Source organism: Sinohyriopsis cumingii, chromosome 8 (assembly GCF_028554795.1).
Source record: "Sinohyriopsis cumingii isolate HCF-2022 chromosome 8, ASM2855479v2, whole genome shotgun sequence".
Classification (NCBI taxonomy): Eukaryota; Metazoa; Mollusca; class Bivalvia; order Unionida; family Unionidae; genus Sinohyriopsis; species Sinohyriopsis cumingii.
This window is the reverse complement of record NC_142968.1, coordinates 1,385,867-1,408,684: the sequence shown is the minus strand read 5'-3', so window position 1 is coordinate 1,408,684 and position 22,818 is coordinate 1,385,867. Positions and strand designations below refer to the sequence as shown.

The following is a 22,818-nucleotide window of genomic DNA, read 5'->3' as shown; positions in this document are numbered from 1 at the left end:
CCTTCCATCTTGGATTCTTCATTGGGACTTGAACTTGAAATCATTAGAACATTTTATTATTAGGACTTCTAAAATATTATTCTTGGATTATTTTTGGATTTGATTCTTAAAACTGCAAGTTCATATTTATTATTTGTACAGAATTTTCAAGGGAAATAAATTATTATATTACATTTTTCAAAGCTTGTTGTTTTCACTCTTTCTAGTTTTACTGTTTATTCGAGCCTAAACACGTAACATAAGACATTATTTTCACTTTTTCTGTCATGTCAATCCCAGTTGTACAATTATTTCATTTTTTTGGTGGGGGGGGAAGCCCTATTATAGCCATGAAGCTGTATTCTTGGATATCATGCATTCTTGATCTTTGGGCTTAACATTGTAAAAGATCCTCATTGAGGTTTGGGTGAAATTTTGTGTCATTTCTTTGTATTTTTTAAATTCCATGATGAATTTCATTCTTCTGTTTGATGTGTGTGATTTAGATTTAACATAGCTTTAATAATTTTCCAGTCATATCGCTATTATGTCTACAGTGTGGCAGTTTAATGTGATGTCTAGCACTGTGGCATCATGCTGCAGACATGTAGCATGGTGTCCCACCCAGTCACATTATCCAGACACCAGGCCGACCAGTCCTAACACTAATCTCTTAATGCTGAGCGCCAAGCGAGGCGGCTGTTAGTACCATTTTTGTAAGTCTTTGGTATGACTCGGTCGGGGATCGAACCCACGACCTCCCGAATTCGAGGCGGACGCTTTAACCACTAGGCCATAGATGAGTCATTATGGTGCTAATACATCTCATTCTGTGACATGCTTTCGGTGAGGTCACATGATTTACACCAATGCTCTAATTGTGGGCTTGATATGCAGGCCTCTGCCTTCTTGTCTTGGAAAGATGGAGAAATGCTGTAATGGATTATGTATGTGCTTTGCAACTTATACTTTTGAACCAGTTCTGACTGTCAAAAAAGACAAAATTAAATTGCAGACTCAGTACAGAACAAAAAGTTTGCCGTGTGGTGTATTCATTTATGGCTGAATGTGTGAGTCATATCGGGGCAGCGGTCATTTATTTGAAGGCAGCTTTATTTTCCTTGTCGATATTGTGAAATGTGGAGTACCAAGATTGACAAAAACTGCAACAACAACAAACCATGGTTTTTATGGTCTGATATACCTGTGTAGCTGCAGGTAATACAGATAAGCTGACTTGAGATGGAAGCCATTACAAGCATGTGCAAAGTTTAAATTTTGTCATGGCCCCTCACTCCCTTCTTTATTAAATTCTGGTCATCCCCCCACCATCATATCCCAGGGGGCTGAATCCATGAATCGAATCCTCCATTTTGTGTACTAATCCTATTGAAAAACATCATCTCTTTTCAGTTGCTGTAGATTGAATTCAGGTTACAAGAAGAGTCCTGTGAAATTGACTCACACCCATCCTTGCTTGTGAGCCTCGCAGTGTTGTTTTGTACTCATCCATCCATATAAAACATAATCCCAAAGCAAGATTACCCAATGTAGATGGTGTTTATTTAACGAGAAAATCAGTCCTGATCTATAACGGTATATATAAAAAAATTCACGTATAGGAAATAATATTGATGTTTGATCCTTTAAATCATTCATATTTGTTTCATTATATTATAGAACCATGCGGACTTTTGAACAATCCCAGAAGTCCAAGAAGACCGTTGCTTCCATGATTGAGAACAAGAAAGGAGAGAAAGCAGCAAAGGGGAAAGAAAACAAGCCAGTCAAAAGTATGTACTCTACCTAGTGAGAATTCATAGCCAAACATTAGTTGTTGTTGTTCTAGGGTTTAACGCCATTTTTCAGCACACGATAGGCTGGCTATACATGGTGGCCAGTATAACTGGTGGAGGAAGAACCCCGGAAAACCCAGGGAAGAACCACCGACCCACGAGAAGCTACTGGCAGGCTTTCCCACATACCCACGCTAGCCGAGCCTTGGACCAAACATTAATCACTCCAGTTATGATTCAGAATTTTTATTAAGATACAGTTTTACCCTTTTCTGGTTGTCCCGATGCTATTTTAAAATGTGCCAGGGATATTGTGATATCCACCAACAGTCTGTTTTTATGTCTATTCAATGCTTGGGGCTCCTGTGCAGGTCTTGATTTCTAGAAAAAGTCTTAAATTTGGAAATTGCTTTTACAGGCGTTGAAAAGGTAGAAAAATTTAAAAAATACTAAAATGTCTGGAAAAGTCTTATATTTTCATTGTATATGAAACTGGAAACGTGACTACTTTTTCCAGAGCTATTCAGGCATTACTGTATAATACAACATATCAAGGTGCGTATAGCTGATAAACTAGTTGGTGAATGGCACTCCATTTTGGCCGGTGTTTGATGACTCGTTCAGGATTAATCTACCCTTTCCATTTCATGGATTATTTCATTAAGTTTTGTGTTGTGCTATTAATTATTCATTTTAATTTTGTTGGATTTTATTTGATTTGACATTTTGGGACCAATCTTTTTGTGTGCATGTGTGGACCTGAATATTAGCTATGTGCAAGCAAGGAGGGGATAACTCTAATATGCTTTTGAAAATTAACATTAAGCCCAGAGATCAAACCACGTCAGGGCCCCGAGTGGTCTAAAGCGCTTTCCGTTACAGATACTGCCATCTCTCCTCTGTCTATGTAGATTCGAGTCTCGAATTCAGCAAATGTGGGTATGTGAGAAAGCTTGCCAGTACCTTCTCGTAGGTCGGTGGTTCTTTCCAGGGTTCTTCCTCCACCATTAATACTGGCCGCCATGTATAGCCTATCGTGTGCTGAAAAATGGCATTAAACTCTACAACAACAACAACATAAAACCATGTCTTTTTTGGCACCATACCCTGTGTTCAAGTCTTAACGCCTTGCAAGGAATTATTGATTTTTATGTCAAGTATATAAAAAAAACCAAATCTTGTGTATCTGGCAATATTTTAATTTTAGCGCACATTTTAAGGTGAGCAAAGGCATGAAGAAATGTTTAAATTGCATTTTATTCTCCTATTTACCCAAGTATGTGCATTACACATACATTTTTAGAAAGAGCAACATTTTTACCATTTTCTAAGATATTTTTGAAAATTTTAGCTGATGCACTTTGGCTGAATGAGTTTTGAATTAAGTGGGTCAGACATGTACTCCAAACAGGAAGATGCATTGCTCTCATGACAGAAGTAGTAACGATACTTTGTGATATCATTCTCAAGGGTAAAAAATATGTTAAATTGCAAATTTATATCAACTTTGTTACCTATATTGGCACACCATTTAGCTTATTCATAACTTTTCAAACACTAGATATGTAAGTGTAATATGACTGATTACCAGCTTGCGAGGTATGAACCTTTGGGCTATTATTAGATATGTAAGTGTAATATGACTGATTACCAGCTTGCGAGGTATGAACCTTTGTGCTGTTATTAGATATGTAAGTGTAATATGACTGATTACCAGCTTGCGAGGTATGAACTTATGGGCTATTATTAGATATGCAAGTGTAATATGACTGATTACCAGCTTGCGAGGTATGAACCTTTGGGCTATTATTAGATATGCAAGTATAATATGACTGATTACCAGCTTGCGAGGTATGAACCTTTGGGCTATTATTAGATATGCAAGTGTAATAGGACTGATTACTAGCTTGCAAGGTATGAACCTTTGGGTTATTATTAGATATGCAAGTGTAATATGACTGATTACCAGCTTGCGAGGTATGAACCTTTGGGCTATTATTAGATATGCAAGTGTAATATGACTGATTACCAGTTTGTGAGGTATGAACTTTTGGGCTATTATTAGATATGCAAGTGTAATATGACTGATTACCAGCTTGCGAGGTATGAACCTTTGGGCTATAATTAGATATGCAAGTGTAACATGACTGATTACCAGTTTGTGAGGTATGAACTTTTGGGCTATTACTTTGGTGATTGTCAGCGCCATATTACATTGTTATAGATTTGACCTAACCTGTCAGCATCTTGATGAAGTGATATTAAGTATAGTCTCAGTTTTTAATTTGCTACTCTATTTTTAGGAATTAATATCCAGTATAGTAAGGCGCATTTTACATTTTTGAATCACCCTGACTGTACTAATATTTTGGAGTAAATTAAAGCAATGTCATTCCTAATTCAATTTACTTAGAATACCTTACATCGTAAAAAGTTTGAATGCACATTTTAAATTTTTTATTTTTTTATTTACTTGTACAAGTACTTTAATACTTTTGCATTTATTTAGTTTAATGTATTTTAAAAAAATGTTTTAATTTTTTAAATATTTGCAAATTCCCCTTTTGTTGAGGAGAAAATTGTTGATCTCCAGAGGTTGGAAATTTTGATGAACAGTTATTTTTAGATTGGACAGCTTCTGGCATAATTTCTTATGGTTTATTTGGGGAAAATATAAATATGTAAACAATTCCACTGAATTGAAAATGCCTTTTTAAAAATACCATGTACATAGCGAATTTAAAGAAAGCCTGGACATCATGTTTATAACTCTCTGTGGGAAGAAGCTGATATCTTTAAAGCCTGGATTGGGTCTTCCAAACTTAAGGCTAAATTCATCATGTGTTACATATATTGGAATTATAATCTTTTATATATTATTGTGGACTGTAATCAACAGATTGCAAGATTTTGCTAAGGTAAATAAAATCTAGAAGGTTAAATTATATTTTTTCATCTCTGGACTTATTGCTATTTTAAGTACTTTAGCTTCATTAGGTTAATAAACGTTTCACATGTTTGTGTTTGGAGAGAAAACAATTTGGTCTGAAAAAGGTCTGGAACAGTTGGAAATCTTTTTCTAAATTCATGGCAGGAACCCTGAATGCTGTATCGATTTGAAATACTGGACGGAATTTTATGAAATTTTGTAGTTATGTTTCCTGTGTGGTAAAAATATGCAGGGGAGCATGGTTGTTCATCTGCTGCTTCTGTTCCAGGGTCTGGATTTGAACAGAGGTCTGATATACAAAAATTGCAGTCACACTGACATTTTATTTTCGGATCTTATCTAATTTTATATATACAGTCTTAGCAAGGTGTATGATGGATTTTGCATGATGATGACCACCCATTTCACTGGCAAGAGCCATTGGCTGTTACAAGAGAGATAGGGTGAAGTGTTTGAAAATTTAAAAAAAAAAATTGTGAGGATTTGAAAAGTTGAGCCATTGCAGTTTCTTTTCTTAACTTGTTGTTACGAGTCTAGGCTCTTACAAAAAGTAACAGGAAAAAAGTGAAGACAACAGACTTTGTAAAATTTAACAAATAATTTATTTCCCTAGAATATCAAGTGAACTTACTGTTTTACGAATCAAATCCAGAAATAATCCAAGAATTAAAAAACATAGAAGTCCTAGTAATAAAAAGTCCTAAATGAAATTTACTTTTGAGTCCCAATAAAAATCCAAAATGAAATATGATGACATCATTAATGGTCAGCAAAGTGCTGCAGTGTCAACAGTCTTTTGTTCAGTCACAGAAAATATTATTCCAGTGTTTGAATTCTGTATAAATTTAGATAAATGTCCTTGTCCAAAAATTAATTGAGAGCACTAGTATCTCCAGGGAAAATAATCACTTGAAATCTAGTAATTTGAAGAAAATAAAATCTCAGCCCGAACTGGTCACAACAATACAAACTAACATGTCAAAAGTTTAAAGCCCATCGACTAATTCTTTGCAAAACATTAGGTATAAGGCTAACTTAAGATGCAAAACAGATTCCCAGATGAAGGTCACATGGTCATTCTTCTAGAACAAAATAGAAACCTTTTTCGTGCCAAACATCACGTACTCCCAATATGGCCTTAACTGTAATCAATATTTCTTACTCTGGGAAAAAAATCACTGCTCCTGTGGCCTAGTGGTTAGAGTGCCCACCTTGGATGCGGGAGGTCATGGGTTTGATCCTCAGCTGAGTCATACCAAAGACTTAGTTCAGCGTCAAGAGGTTAGTGTTAGGGCTGGTCGGCCTGGTATCAGGATAATGTAGCTGGGTGGGACATCATGCGGCATGATGCCCCAGGGCTCGACATCACTGCCAGTCTACAGACATTGTAGCAATATGACTGAAAAATTGTTAAAGCTACATTAAAAATCCAAAACACACACATACTCTGGGAAAGAATTTTAACATAATTTAAAGAAAGGTTGTTTACCAGAACTGCCAATGTTTCTGAATCAAGGTATGACACTAGATACAGTGTTTCTATTATTATAACAGTCAGGTCAAACAGAATGGAATTGAATTTCTGGAAAATGTCAAATCCGGTAAACAAAGTTAACTTACAATAGCATGTAATGGAATAATGTAAAAGAATTAAAACTAACAAACAGATAATAAAATTAAATATACATAACACTTGTGCATTTAGGTCAGATTTTAGGCACAGTATGGCTACCACAGCAGCCATCTTGAAAATCTTGTTATTGCTACTCTTGTTGAATATAAAGTCATATTGTCGTGGTGTTTTCACTTGTGGACTTCTTGTAATGTCTGGTTGGACTTCAGTGAAAATGGTGATTGGTCTGATGTTTAATGTGACCTCCACAATTGTCATCTCTAAATTATTGTAGCACTGTTCATCTTGAACAACAAAATTATTGCCTTGTGCTTTACACCAGAAGACTTCTCATGATGTCCAGTTAGTGCTAAATCAAAATGGTGCTGTTTGTACTTCAGCATAACCACCATAGTGGCAGTTATATAAATCTTTCTGTTGCTGCTTCTCAATGCATGGTGACAACACCATAGGATTTTTATGAAATGACTGGTCCTGATTGATAATGGTACTGCACAGACTTCCTGTTTGGATGACCATCTTGAAAATGTTGTTATCACTGCCCCTCTAGAATGAATGGTCATATCAGCATGGAGTTTTCACTGAAAGACTTCTTTTGAGATGTTTAGTTGGTGAGAAATTGAAATGGTGCTGATCTGACTGCCATCTTGATAATTTTGTTATTGCTACTTCACGTAGGTGGCTGGTTATATCGACATTGAGCTTTCACCAGTAGTCTTCTTACAATGTCCAGTGTGAATCTGATATCTAATATGGCCACTGTTGTGCTTTCACCAGTAGTCTTCTTACAATGTCCAGTGTGAATCTGATATCTGATATGGCCACTATTGTACTTTCACCAGTAGTCTTCTTACAATGTCCAGTGTGATTCTGATATCTAATATGGCCACTATTGCATTGTAAAAATGCTTTTATTGTTCCTCTTTTTTGGTCAGTAGAGTCTCAGTCACTCAAGGGACTCTTGTTTATACCTTAGATGAAGTTCGGCGACCACATAAGAATATTTCATTATATACTGTTCATGTTGTAGTATCAGGTATATAGATCTATGAAGAGTAGATTATGAATAATATATTATCTACTTAGAACTTTCTAAGTTGAACCTAAGTGCTTAACTCTTTAACTACTGGTGCCAGTGTATAGCTCTAAAGCTGCTGCAGCCAAATGATAACTTTTTAGCTGATGATGTGGGGATATGGGCTACTTGTTTCAGTTATTTTCTCTATATAAACTGATTTATTGACTAAAACCATGCATAAATAAATGCTATAACTACCATATGTCTGTTTGATTCCTGTATCCTTCTAACATCCACAATATTGATATAAAATCCATGAATATACAATACAAAACAGTTTGTAAACCCTAAAATTTATGTGTCAGTCTTTTACAGGAAGTTATTGGTCAGATATATAAATGTAATTACCACACAACAAATGTTTAACTAGTCACTATGTTCTACTTTTTCCCAAGTATTTCCTCATGGTATCTAATGAAACAGTTGTGTTTTATGTCAAATTCATCTTCCGAAAACCCTGAAAATTCGGAACCCAAATCACTCTCATAAGCAGATGCCATTGTTACCACTGTAAACTTCAAACACATGTATTAACAAAATGGCGCTATAACATTGCAAAAAATCCCCAGATTTAGTAAGAACAATCATTTGTTAACTCTATTTTGATTAGATGAATGTTCTTTTCCCTCCAAGTATTGACCAATAAGACTGATTTTAACATGAACATACAGTGCGGACCTATCTGTCATGGGGGTACATAATGTGAAACAATGCCTGCATACATACCGGTCACCAGGACCAATACTAGATTTCTTAAGCAGCTGATGAATCAGTCACTCTCGAGGCAACTCATATTTACGCGGTGGATATATCTGTCATTAGTATCATTGACTATGATAAGCCTTGATCTGCAAATGCACATGCATATCTGGGTTTGCATTTTTCCTAAGGATTAGGCCTAACAAATCTGCAGTGATCCAGACCTGCAAGTGCATGTTGTGTTGGCAGATCTGGGTCTGTGCAGTTGGCAATTTTTTTCGATTTGTGCATAAGTATATACATAAGTTTGTGGTACTTCCTTATATTGTAAAGCATGAAAATTAAGTTAGAAAAAATACATATTGTATATGGAAGAATCTGGTAATCTATTTTTTGTACAGCAAATTCTCAAGCTAAGGAGCCAGAAGAAAACAAATCAACAACTGCCTCAGAGGTTACAAGTAATGAAGAACTGGATGAAGAAACATTAAAAAAGAACAGAGAAAAGTTTTTTGCCAAATCTGTGAAGAAGCCAAAAGTTGAAAGGTAACATCTTGTCAACTGCCTGTGGACTAAGAACATAATGATATTAAAAAGTTTACATATTTTTGTTGAGTACTTGCTAGTTGGATGTCAGATGTAGCAGTCATTTTGTTGAGTACTTGCTAGTGGGATGTCAGATGTAGCAGTCATTTTGTTGAGTACATGCTAGTGGGATGTCAGATGTAGCAGTCATTTTGTTGAGTACATGCTAGTGGGATGTCAGATGTAGCAGTCATTTTGTTGAGTACATGCTAGTGGGATGTCAGATGTAGCAGTCATTTTGTTGAGTACATGCTAGTGGGATGTCAGATGTAGCAGTCAAGTTGTTGAGTACATGCTAGTGGGATGTCAGATGTAGCAGTCATGTTGTTGAGTACATGCTAGTGGGATGCCAGATATAGCAGTCATTTTGTTGAGTACTTGCTAGTGGGATGTCATAGAGCAGTCATTTTTTTGAGTACATGCTAGTGGGATGTCAGATATAGCAGTCATTTTGTTGAGTACGTGCTAGTGGGATGTCAGATATAGCAGTCATTTTTGCATCATCATTGTCATCAGCAGATTCTAATGTTTTGATTATAATGTCTCAGCAGTGCTTGGAGGTCCTAGTCTTGTTATTAATATTTCCTCTTCTGCCACAGTCCTCAGTGTTCTCACTACACATGCCAAACAGAATGCTTCTTTGTTATTTTTCTAAACATGATCTTATTAACAAGTGTGATCTCAGCCAATGCTCTTGCATATTCTTTCATATAATCCTAGTTTCAATGGTGCAGTAATTACTATAAAGATTTGTAGTCCTTTTATTTTGTAAATTTTTTTCTCTTGTTTTTTTTTAACCATTTTCAATGCATTTCTAAGTTTCTTATGTTTTACAATTTATACAAATTAATTATGTTCACCCTGGATGCAAATAAAGATTTATTTTAAGGCCACAAAACAGAATCCTAGTGACTTCTAGGCAAATAAAAGAAAAACAAAATAAATACAGAATTCACTGAAAGAGAGCATGTGGAGGTAGTTATTTGTGCCATCACAGTACAATGAATGTATTCAGAACATCACATATAAAACAATAAACGTAAATCCCACATAAGCATAAATCAGTATGTGTATCTGTCAGCTGCTTGTTTAAATATTTTTGAATAGCCTGTTAAAAAAAAATCATGAATGATATTGCCATTACCAATTCCAATATTATTTGTAAATAAATAAATGAAATGTTTAGACAGAACCATTTTTTGAATGAAAATGGTTTATGCAAAATAAAGATGCGCATGCAATTTAAGTTTATTTCCTTTTTTAACCATTTGTCAACAGGTTCAAAATAAAATATATTCAATTTTTCTTCTTGTTTTTATACTGGTGATTATGTTGTGATTGATGAGGTTGCTCGAAAATTTTGTACGGATTCATATAGGCAACAATCGCAGATGCAAATGTATTTATATAATTCTTAGTGGGAAAAGTTATGGGGAATGCTGAAGAGGTTTCAGGTCTTGGAAACAGAACTGTCTCAAGTCCCCATAATCTTACTACTCTATTTTAATTTGGACTATTTTAGTAAACCATCTCCTGAAGCCACCACCGCCAACAAGAAGAGAGTGAAGATGGCTGCAAAAAGCAGTAATACTAAAATAACAACTAAAGACATGGCAGCCTTGGATTTCAGCAGAAGGAATGGTGCTGATATGGACTTAACACAGAACCAGGAGATCGCAGATGAGAATCTGATGTCTTCAGAAGAGGTATTTCTTCTTAATTTTAAGCAGATGTGGTATATATATTTTACAACAATATGTGGTGTGTATATATATATATATATATATATATATATATATATATATATATATATATATATATATATATATTACAATAATTCACATTGTGTCATCATCATACCATCTCATTTCACATAAAATGCATATTTTTCTTCCTAGTTTTCTTAGAAATATAAATTTTGCTAATCCTTCCATCTGTACTACATTTGTTTCTGCACAATAACTCCCTGAACTAGTTTTGCATTTTGGCTTTTATTAGATTCAACCAAATTTGGTATGTAACTTGATGAGATCTTGTCTGTGTTGATTTGTCAGCATTCTGTTTCATCATTTTAAGGTGTTATAGCCCACAATGGCGAATACTCACACACTTTAGTTTCAAAATTCTTTAATTATTACTGGAATTCATCCAGATTGAGTGTGCTGTATATGAGATGTTGGCTGAGTTTGATCGTCGGCATTGTTTAATGGAGTTATTGCCCCTGATTGTGTGACAATCTCTTGTGCTTTCAATTTGACAAAATAACTTAACCTAATTATTGTTGTATTTCAACTAAATTTGGCTTGCATCTTGAAAATGGTGAGATGTTGGACGAGAATGATTGTCAGCATTCTGGGTCATCCTTTAGGAGAGTTATAGCCCCTGTTGTTGATGTTTTCTTTTGCTCAAATCTGTTTTCACACAAAAAGTTGATTTATTATTATTAGATTTCAACCAAGTTGGTACACAGTTTGATATTGCTAAGACATTGTATGACTTTGATTGGCAGCATCTGATGAAATTTTTTATGGAGATATATCACTAAATTGTTTGACCCACTGTTGTTGTTGTTGTTGTAGGGTTTAACGCATTTTTCAGCACACGATAGGCTATACATGGTGGCTAATATTAATGGTGTAGGAAGAACCCGGGAAATACCTGGAAAGAACCACCGACCCTCAAGAAACTACTGTCAAGCCTTCTCACATACCCAAATTGGCCGAATCTGAGACTCGAACCCATGCAGACAGAGGTGAGATGGCAGTGATCCATAACGGAGAGCGCTTTAGACCACTTGGCCACTCGGGGAACTGTTGGACCCACTGTATTTGATTTCTAAACAATCACTGGATTTTTTTTTTGCATTTCCAAAATTTGCTTTGCAGCTTGATACTCATGCAGATTTTGTGGTTAAGATAAGCCTGTCATAATTAGTATGATATAAGATAAGTCTGTCATAATTAGTATGACATAAGATAAGTCTGTCATAATTAGTATGACGTAAGATAAGTCTGTCATAATTAGTACGACATAAGATAAGTCTGTCATAATTAGTACGACATAAGATAAGTCTGTCATAATTAGTACAACATAAGATAAGTCTGTCATAATTAGTATGACATAAGATAAGTCTGTCATAATTAGTATGACATAAGATAAGTCTGTCATAATTAGTATGACATACGATATGCAGCTGAGAGAACATGTTGATCTGGAAGAAAGAAAAAATGGATGGGTGGGCACATGTTAATGTAGTGGGCACATGTTAAGAAGGAACGGTATGAACTGAAGATAATGCACACAGAAAAAAATGCATGGATCAGTGAAATTAAATTAGAGTCAGTAAAATTTTAATTTTCTAATTCTGTGTGAAAAGAAATTTCTAACTTTAAGCCCTGTACATTGACAAAATATTGAAGACAACAACATAAGCAAGAGTCAGTACAGTGTGTAAGAAAATCATCTGCCTTTTCAAATAGTTGGCCTGCGTTGGACAGATGCGTGGAGGACTTCGTGATATAGAACCTGAATCAGACAGTGAGGATGATCTGCAGGATGAAGAGATTATCAACACTAAGACAGCTGAGAAGAGGTAGGATTATGCAAGCATGACATTATCTTTGTTGTTTTTATTATTTGTAACATTTCTTTTTCACCATAACTAATCCAGCCATTACCAAAATGTCTGTTACCCATACACTAATATACCTTTTTCACATGTTAGTCATAATCTCAGAACAGATCTTTCTCGTTGTATTGTGGTAGTCTGTGTCCATAACTGTCAACCATGTTGTGTACCGAACAGTGGTATAGTGAAAATGATCCAATATAATGCATGTGCTTTTTGGTGGGTTGGTGGTTAAACAAAACACCAGTTAACTAAATAATAATGCTGCTCATAATTGATGTAAATTGGGTGTTTTTTTTTTCTTCACTGTATGGTATATATATATATATATATATATATATATATATATATATATATATATATATACATATATACATACATTTATCTGTGTCCAGTATTGTTTTAAAAAGGAAATAAAAATAAAAAAGCAAACTTTAAGTTGATTTCTTTCAACCCATATTGTCATACATATAAAGAATAAGATTATAAGCGAAATGATTTTAATCCCTCAAAATCAGTCCTATTCACAGAATAAGCTTTCCTCTTTCTGGATGTCTCCCTTGAGAGGTTAAATGTTTTAATTCAGTCGTCAATACTGATAATACTGAATTCACTGTGAAATCAAACTGATTTCACAAGTGACACTTCACTGTTTGAATGGACCTTATTTGTTGCTACATTTTACAAGTTAGCGTCTATCTACTCTGGGCTGATTTGTCATTCCTGTGTACTTTAGCCAAATACAGTGACTGACATCTACCAAATACAGTGATTGACATAGACCAAATACAAGGATTGACATGGACCAAATACAGTGATCGATGTGGAACAAATACAGTGATTGACGTGGACCAAATAATACAGTGATTAACATGGACCAAATAAATACAGGGATTGACATGGACCAAATACAGTGATAGACATGGACCAAATAAATACAGGGATTGACGTGGTACAAATACAGTGATTGACATGGACCAAATAAATACAGGGATTGATGTGGACCAAATACAGTGATTGACGTGGACCAAATACAGGGATTGACTTGGACCAAATACAATGATTGACGTGGACCAAATACAGTGATAGACGTGGACCAAATACAGTGGATGACATGGACCAAATACAGTGATTGACGTGGACCAAACACAGTGATTGACCTGGACCAATACAGGGATTGACATGGACCAAATGCAGTGATTGACATGGACCAAACACAGGGATTGACCTGGACCAATACAGGGATTGACATGGACCAAATATGGGATTGACATGGACCAAATACAGGGATTGACATGGACCAAATACAGGGATTGACATGGACCAAATACAGTGATTGACATGGATGACCAAATACAGGGATTGACATGGACCAAATACAGGGATTGTCATGGACCAAATGCAGGGATTGTCATGGACCAATGATAATTGTGGCTTATTCGAGACTTGTGTAACTTTTGGTGTTGTAATAGCCTGTTTGGAATACAATATCAGACATTGCCGGAATACAGTAGTGGCAAATTAGAGCTATACTGTGACTGTAAAATCACTGGTTCTGGTGATGTCAAAATAAACTATAATATTAGTTTTTATGTAATGTTTTCAGCTGATGATAAAAATAATTTTGTTTAATCTTTTTAATAAAATTATATATTTTTATAATTTTGATATCCTGAATTATAGTGAAATCAGTTTTAACAGGGGAGAACTGTATCTCATTACCTTCTGCCAATTGGAGGGATATAAGCTAAGTTCTGTCATGGAGCGTTGCACAGTGTTACATTATGTGAGACAGCTTTACTTGGCATCTTGTTAGCTCATTACCTAGAGTTGATTGGAGTGGATACTAAGGCCTGGTATGGATAGTTACACAATGTTAAATAATATGTATAACATATGAGAATTGTTCCTTCAAATTGGACCTGAAATAAAGGAAATATTTCATATTTGGTCGGTACAGTAACCCAAAACCTATTACTTTGATTTTGCATGTATCATTCATTGACTGAAATAACGAATCTGTAAAATTTCAAAATCTGTAATGCTTTACAAAATATTTCCATATGTACATAAATTATGCAGATTTCAGAAGGGCCTTTTATCCAGACTTTTCATCATTGCAATGGAATATCTTTAGGACCAGCTATTCTTAAAATTTTAATATTTATTCTAATCATTGTTTATTTGAACATGATCAAATTCTGTTGCTTGGTAGAACACAAATAATGTAAAAATCCACAACTGAGATCCTTTTTCCACATGTGAGAATTAAGTTGGGGAAATTTTTGGAGTTGGCATTTACAACAGGTAATACTGTTCCTACAAGCAAAATTATATTAAGACTAGTCACAACATTCAGAAAATCAAGAATTTGTTTAATTTTGTATACATTTTATTGTCAACAAAATGTATGGGGCTGACAGGCAAACAATAATGTCAGTTGAGAAAGTTGAAACAAAGCTATCTTTATATGTGGTCTTATCATGCAATAATGTCAGTTGAGAAAGTTGAGACAAAGCTATCTTTATATGTGGTCTTATCATGCAATAATGTCAGTTAAGAAAGTTGAGACAAAGCTATCTTTACATGCGGTCTTATCATGCACCTTTTATTGAGACCTTGAATGAGTTGGATTTCCAAAATTTAGAAGAGTTATAGTCCCTGAATTCCCATCATCTCCAAATTTCTGAGAGCAAATCATAGATAGCAGAGCCCTTTACGATACACTCACCATTAATAGCTCTGTTCATTTGATCAGTTTGCCACCATGTGGTGTTACATTATATGTGGAAAATGCTTGTTGTCTGCAGAGCCAATCTTTGGCTGAAGCTTAACATGCAGACCATTACCAGTTTCATATCATTCTTTTACACTGGTGGTACACCTTTAAATAAATGGCATCACTCCCACCCACTTATCTGTGTAACTATATGTAAAATTATTACCCCTGAACTATTATAGTACAAGTCACATGGGTCATGTAGGCATTTCACACCAACTATTTCAGTAATGGGTGTCATTTTTTAGAATTTGATTCTACATACTTTCATGCACATCCATATTCCTTTGGAAGGTCATTATTTAGATGCCCTGATAGTTGCATATGGCAAAATCAATGTTAAAGTACATAGATTTTTTTGGACAAAATGAACCTAAAGGTATGATCCAGTACCATCCAGATTTAATGTCGCACGCTGTGATGTGACAGTGAAAGCTACACATTGATAAACAAGTTCATACTACCTTCTATTATGACAATTCCACTCAACATGCACTTATTTTGACCCAAGTTTAGTACATGGCCACCATTGTAAAAGTCCACAGTGATAGATAGCTTTCATCTGGAAGTTTCTTGGTGACAGTTAAGGTGCAGAGCATTGAATAATCGGGATTGAATAGACTTCAGTTAAAGAAAATTAGTGTTAAATTTTAAAAGAACAATTTATATTTAATTTAAAATGAGTAAATGCGCATACATGACCCAAGTGACTTGTACTATAGCTCCATTCTAAATTTGCATACATTATGCATACTCATGGTACTTACTCATAACAGGTCTGGAAGCTCTAAGAAAGCCAGTGGGGGAGGAATGTTCAGCATGTTCAGGAATCTTGTTGGCAGTAAAACGCTGACCAAAGAAGACATGCAATCTGTCCTGGAAAAAATGAAAGACCACATCATCGGTAAGTATTTTGTTTGTATGGTCTGCATGAGAATAAGACAGGTACAACCTTGTGGCTGCAGTGGCATTATTGTTGATTTTGTGGCAGCAGTGGCATTATTGTTGATTTTGTGGCAAAGTTTTAAGTTTTGAACCTTGTTGCAGCAGTGGCATTATTGTTGATTTTTGTGGCAGAGTTTTAAGTTTTGAACCTTGTGGCAGCAGTGGCATTATTGTTGATTTTGTGGCAGAGTTTTAAGTTTTGAACCTTGTGGCAGCAGTGGCATTATTGTTGATTTTTGTGGCAGAGTTTTAAGTTTTGAACCTTGTGGCAGCAGTGGCATTATTGTTGATTTTGTGGCAGCAGTGGCATTATTGTTGATTTTGTGCCAGAGTTTTAAGTTTTGAAAGTTGGTTCCAATGGAGGATTTATGATAGTGAGACATCTCATTCCACAGAACCCTCATTAATATTGAAGGTAGTTTGCTACCTAATTAACTGTAGTAGATGGTAATACATATTTGCTATATCATTAAAAGTAGCCAGTGATAAAACATTTATAAACTCACACACAGATGGTGAGATAGCTTTGCCAGTGGTAAGTGTCTTCTGATTTTAAATTATATTAATTTTAAGCAATCTTGGTTTTTTTATAAATTGAAAGATTTCTATTCATAGATCAAAATACATTCACAGTTACTCGTTTTTATGTCCATTGCAAAGATTAAAATATAATTATCTTTGCAACATAGCTACAGTTTGTTCTGTCTTAGACATCTGTTTTGAGCATATAAGTTAAAATCATAAAGTTGGATTAATTTAGCATTTAAAATTTTATGTAGAAATAGTTTTGGTCAACTCAGCATTTTATACAGCCAGTATAAATGTTAATACAAATCATGTTATTTTATGATGTTTTGGTCAACTCAGCATTTCATACAGCCAGTATAAATGTTAATACAGATTATGTTATTATGTTTTCTGTCAGTTTCTGTTCATCTCTCTGTCTTTTATGGTTTTAGTTTTTACACAATAACTTGAGTTGTCTACCATCGTCAGTTTTCAATCTGTGTGGATGGTTTGCACTTGGGTAAAGAAAAACCCTGTTGACTTTGGGTCAAAAAGTGCAAAGGCCAGCATTGCTAATTGAAAGAAGAAAAATGGTTATCAATAGTGAAGCCAGAAAATTTTCGACTTCAGTATGAGCACTTCATATTTATTTTTCAGCGGGTTTTCTAATGTTGGTACTATGTCTTTCACATTATCATCTTTTGTGTTAGATTAATCATCACACTGTAATTACAGCTTTTTGATTGCATCTTGTACAACAATTAGCATACACATAGCAAATTCATCTACTGTTATTTACTGGCCATTTCATTATGTGGTGGGGTGTGGGCTGTGATTTTCCTTTGGACTGAAATATTTTGTTTTCTTTTATCTCAAAATAATATTGTTTTCTAATAATATCATGGATTTAATATGATCTTATTTTGCTAATAATCAATTTGCTAAAAAAGTATCAGGCTACTGTCCCAGAACATTGAATTGTTGGTCCCTAATATAAAGGCAGAATACTGTGGTAGTATTGTCCTACATTGGAAAATACCAGGGCATACTGTGGTATGTATTGCGGTACATTGGAAAATACCAGGGCATACTGTGGTATGTATTGCGGTACATTGGAAAATACCAGGGCTTATTGTGGTAGTGTTGCAGTACATTGGGAAATACCAGGGCATACTGAAGTAGTAATGTGGTACATTGGGAAATTCCAGGGCATACTGTGTTAGTGTTGTGGTACATTGGGAAATACCAAGGCATATTGTGGTATGTAACGTGTTAAATTGGGAAATACCAGGGCATAATGTGGTACATTGGGAAATACCAGGGTATACTGTGGTACATAATTTGTCTAGTTTCCACACAAAAACTTGAGTTCTCCATCATTTGCAGTTATCAACCTTTGTGCATGGCCTGCACATGTGGTAAGGAAGAACCCATTTAATGTTAATAATGTCAGGGGTAACTGTGACTGAAAGGATAACAATGTTTTTCATATTGTAACACTACTTATAAATTACAGACCCATACCAAACATTTTAGATAGGTGCATACTTGAATAATGGAAAAAGTCAAAATATCAAAGATGAAGTTCACTTTGACTATACAAAGGAGACAAATGGTTCCTGGAAACAGATTTAAGTTGTCCTCATAAAAAATATATGATATCTTAGGAAACATACATTATTTGCAGAACAACCAATTTCTAAAATCATAAAAAGGGATGGGAGAATGTACCTTTAAAATATGTCATGTAAACAGATTGGCTAATTGATGTTATCAAGTGACTTTGGGTGTCATTTTGGTGTTCACTCCACTGGTGGTTTTCTTTTCTACAAATGGTCTGTCTTGTACATTTGCTTGAGATTAAGGAAGGATTGTGAACCAGAAGACAAAGTCTGTGAATTCAGTGTTCTACCTAAGGATTCTGATATGTGGAAGACAAACTGCTGCTGACAAAATTTTCTCCTCCCACCCCATATACACTACCAATGATATAATAAATTAGATGTGAATTTTTCATGTATATCTATAATTTACTTGTATATCTATAATTTACTTGTATATCTATAATTTACCTGTATATCTATAATTTACTTGTAAATCTATAATTTCAGCAAAGAATGTTGCTGCTGATATTGCTCAAAAACTCTGCGACTCGGTTGCTACCAAGCTAGAAGGGAAGGTGCTAGGAACTTTCAGCAGTAAGAAATTCTTACTATTTTCATGTATTATGCAAGACTATCATTGCATTAGACCTCTAAAGCAACGTTCTGTCCGCATTATTCTTATATCATCTTGTGCATTTAACAAGTTAATTCTCCTTTTTTTATGTTATACAGTTATTGCCCTTGTTGTGAGTTATGTCAAGAGTAGACAAATTGTCATTTGGCTTGAAATGAGAGTAATAATTGTGTTATTATAGTTAGAAAAAAAACATTGTCTGAGTGAATTTTTCAGAATCTGAGTCATTTATTGTGAGTGGTAAAACCTTATTAAGTTCTGGAATTGTGAACAATTGCAGAGAATGTTATAGTAATATAAGGGTAATATAAAGTGACAGACACATTGAGGTAATGTTATGTGACATCATAGGCACATGTGGGTAATGTGACATGACATCACAGACATGGGGGTCATATAACATGACATTTCGGTAACATTAATGTTATATGACACGACATGACAAGCACATGAGGGTAATATGACGTGACATCACTATATGTCATCACATACACATGGGGGTAATATGTCAAAGACATGAGGGTCATATGACATGACATCATAGACACATGAGAGTAATATGACAGGAGGGAAATATGACATGATATCTCAGGCATGTGAATGTAATATGACATTATATCACATGCCTGTGATGGTAATACAACATGGCATCATAGGTCTTTGAGGGTAATATGACAAGATATCACAGGCCTGTGATGGTAATATGGTGTGACTGAGGTCAGTGTAATAATACATTTTTCTTTAAATATAACGTGTTTTAATGTAATATGCTTTAATTCAAATTGTAGAGAGGGATCTGTTTGAAGCCAACTGTATCCTAAAACAAGTATAATAAAGATAATATTAAATGTGATTAATTTAAATTGCTTTGTCAAATACATTACCCAATCACAGTACCTACTACCACTACCTCACAAATCAAGACCTCCCTGACTAAAATTGTTAGCTATGAAAACTTAATATTGTCTGCTCACGTAAACGGAAGTTAGGCAGAGTGATCTCCCTCAGAACAGGATTTGCACCCCATTATTACTTCAGGTACTATTTGCATTCGTGCAGAGTAGCGCACACCCTTGATGGAAGACTTTGCATGCCATCCTGAAGAATTTTGATGAATGATCTTCACATTGGCAAGTTGGAGGAGTTTCTCCTTCGGATGTATACTCCATCCATATTTATAATTTTTTCTTGCTTCTTTCATTAAAAAACAAAGTCTCTCTGGCAAATGTAGCATCACGACTTTGTCATAAACATACAAATTGTTGCCCATTGGGACTTAACAGCATGGGTTACTATCACCTTGGGACTTTGGGACTATGTTTAGTACCTTTTGGTGTCAAAGTACTTTTATGGAATCAACTCACATGCCTGTGCCACTTGTAGTGAGGACTTATATAGTGATTGTCAGGAAGGTACCATTTCTCAGTTGGGACAATCTACTCTGGTTAGCTACTACTTGGAGCAGTCCACCAGCTAGAAGAGGGATCTACGTCACCACACTCGCAGATCAATGAAGTATGCTTGCAAGTTCCATTGTCTTTGCTAGATGTAATGTTGACAAGAGAGGACTCTGCCTTTTATGCTTTGATCGAAGAAATCTTTTGCTTGTTACCACCAAAGTTTTATCTCCCTCCTTTCCACTTTGGTCCATCATTGACTGACTTGCTAGTCGAAACAGATGAACTGGCTTTCAAACTGCTCCCACAGTTTGGTCAAGTTACTGACCTTTTAGATTGCTTGCACAGACATTTGCAGGACATTATTGTTAGTAGATTTTTCTTTTTGCAGCATTTTGGATTCTATAAAACACTCCCACAAGTGTTTCACTAAGACAACCCAACAGTACACATTGATTTATGATTTCTACCCTTACTGTGACCAGGGTGTCCTAACATGGTCATTGTCTGCACGTTTCATGCTTAACAGACATTCCATGCTTAACAGACATTCCATGCTAACATGGTGCATATTGTGTACGCTATGGGCATGTCTATTTTCCTATGGGCATGTCTATTTTCCTCAGACAACATAATGATGTAATTCATCCTATTTGGTAACTCTTGGATAGTTCTATAAATTACCATAAGGTTCAGAGTTATAGCCCTTTGCACACATGTACATAGAAATTACACTGCTTGCTAAATCCACAAAAAAGGCACATTTGTAGTTATTCTTTTCCTTCGCTTGATTCAAAATTGTAAATATTGTTGGAAGCAGATGACTTAGTATTTTCCCTCTGCATACATTTACCTCTTTGCTGAAAATGGACTTGTCCGGGAACTGGAAATGATTAGCAAACAGGGTCGAATTTTCACATGGAAAATTTCCATTTGAAATGAAATGCGCAGACGATAACAGTGTTGGAGACTGATGTTCATAATCAGGTTTGAAATTATAAATCAATGAATGAACAAAGTTCTGTGCATTTTTTATCTCATTTATGCTTTTCATTTTATAAATCGGTTGGGGGTTACAAACAAACGTGGGAGGTAAATTCAGACTATAGTAAAAAAAAAAGATCTTAATTTTGGATCAGATATATACAAGAGAAAATGCAATTTAGCTGTGGAAAAATGTACATAACAACCATAAAGAACAGTTTCCCAACATGATTAAATAATAAGCTGTCTAAGCTAGCAGTATGTATTTTCATTTAGACAGCAGTGATGTTCTCTGAAAGGGTTCTCAGCATAGACCAATATTCATTACAGATAAGGAACAGATTAAGCCCAGAAAAAAACATTAATTCTTATATAACTAGAAAAGATGTCCTATAAGACTTTTGATTTCAATGGAGTCGAGCAGGAAGAAAGAGATATGGATATGTAAGTGTTAGACAAATATTGATCTATAGATGTTGTCACCAACCCCTTTTGTTTCTACTTCTGTCTTAGTATGGTGACAATGAGGGAGATTACCCCTGTAGATAAAATCTTGGCAGCAACATGTTATCCATTTGGACATGGAGTTCAAAACACATCTGAACAAAGCTTGTCTCCCTCAGGAAGGTTTATTGAAAATCAGTTCTACAGTAGCTTCATTTATGGCACAGGACAGCTGAATAGCCCAGTAATTTATTTGCTTACTGGCTTTACTCGTTGTGGCAGGAGACCTCATTGTCCAAGGTTATCTGTTTATGCGCCTATTACGGGAGGTCATAATTTTGCCCCGTATCTCAGGAAAAATCATGGATAAACAACCAGATAAATCTGATAGTGGAAATCCCAAGGAAAATAGGGAATACAGGGCTGTTGAACCTGAATGTCTGGGTCATATTAAAGAAGCTCTTAAGAACAAACATTGTCACAACAGGTGGTCTAGAGAATTGCTCAAGTGAGAAGGCCTTCCACTTTGCAAGCTTATGAGGGAAGTGGACAATTTTTGTATAGTGTTGTGAGTGTGAACACATTGCTTAAGGCATCAATAATGGAAGTAGCATCTTCCTAAATTGTCTCTTTGAACTGCTATCAAGATAAAAAGCTACCATTGCATAATATTGAAAATGTTACATTGTTATGGAAGAAAAGACAAAATAAAGACGGGGGCCCCGAGTGGTCTAAAGCGCTCTTCGTTACGGATCACTGCCATCTCACCTCTGTCTGCGGCGGTTCGAGTCAAAGATTCAGCCAATGTGGGCATGTGAGAAAGTTTGCCAGTAGCTTCTCGTGGGTCGGTGGTTCTTTCCGGGGTTTTCCGGGTTCTTCCTCCACCATTAATACTGGCCGCCATGTATAGCCTATCGTGCTGAAAAATGGCGTTAAACCCCACAACAACAACAACAACAACAAAATAAAGACCTCTGATCTTCTGTCAGACTTTGATTTCACTTGGAGTCCAAAGGCGTTGGCTCTGTGTCCAGTGTGGAGTCAATTATGGGCAATAACCTGGCCGAGTTAATTACCGTTAGAATTTAGTCTCAAGATAAGACCTTTTTCCTACATGTGCTAGCTATAGCAGGCAGAATAAGTGAAATATATGCTTTGTCACTTGACCCAAAATAC

The 22,818-nt window shown here is 35.3% G+C and overlaps 1 protein-coding gene across 1 annotated transcript in view; it reads left to right on the top strand.

Moving 5' to 3' along the window:
- The window catches only part of LOC149792851 (signal recognition particle receptor subunit alpha-like), a 42,210-nt gene that overhangs the window by 7,570 nt on the left and 11,822 nt on the right, over positions 1-22,818 (top strand). The window contains exons 4-9 of the mRNA XM_089966628.1: positions 1,660-1,772; positions 8,537-8,681; positions 10,243-10,426; positions 12,200-12,312; positions 15,904-16,031; positions 18,691-18,777. Coding sequence (XP_089822754.1) covers positions 1,660-1,772; positions 8,537-8,681; positions 10,243-10,426; positions 12,200-12,312; positions 15,904-16,031; positions 18,691-18,777 — 770 coding nt within the window. The remainder of the gene's footprint in view (positions 1-1,659; positions 1,773-8,536; positions 8,682-10,242; positions 10,427-12,199; positions 12,313-15,903; positions 16,032-18,690; positions 18,778-22,818) is intronic.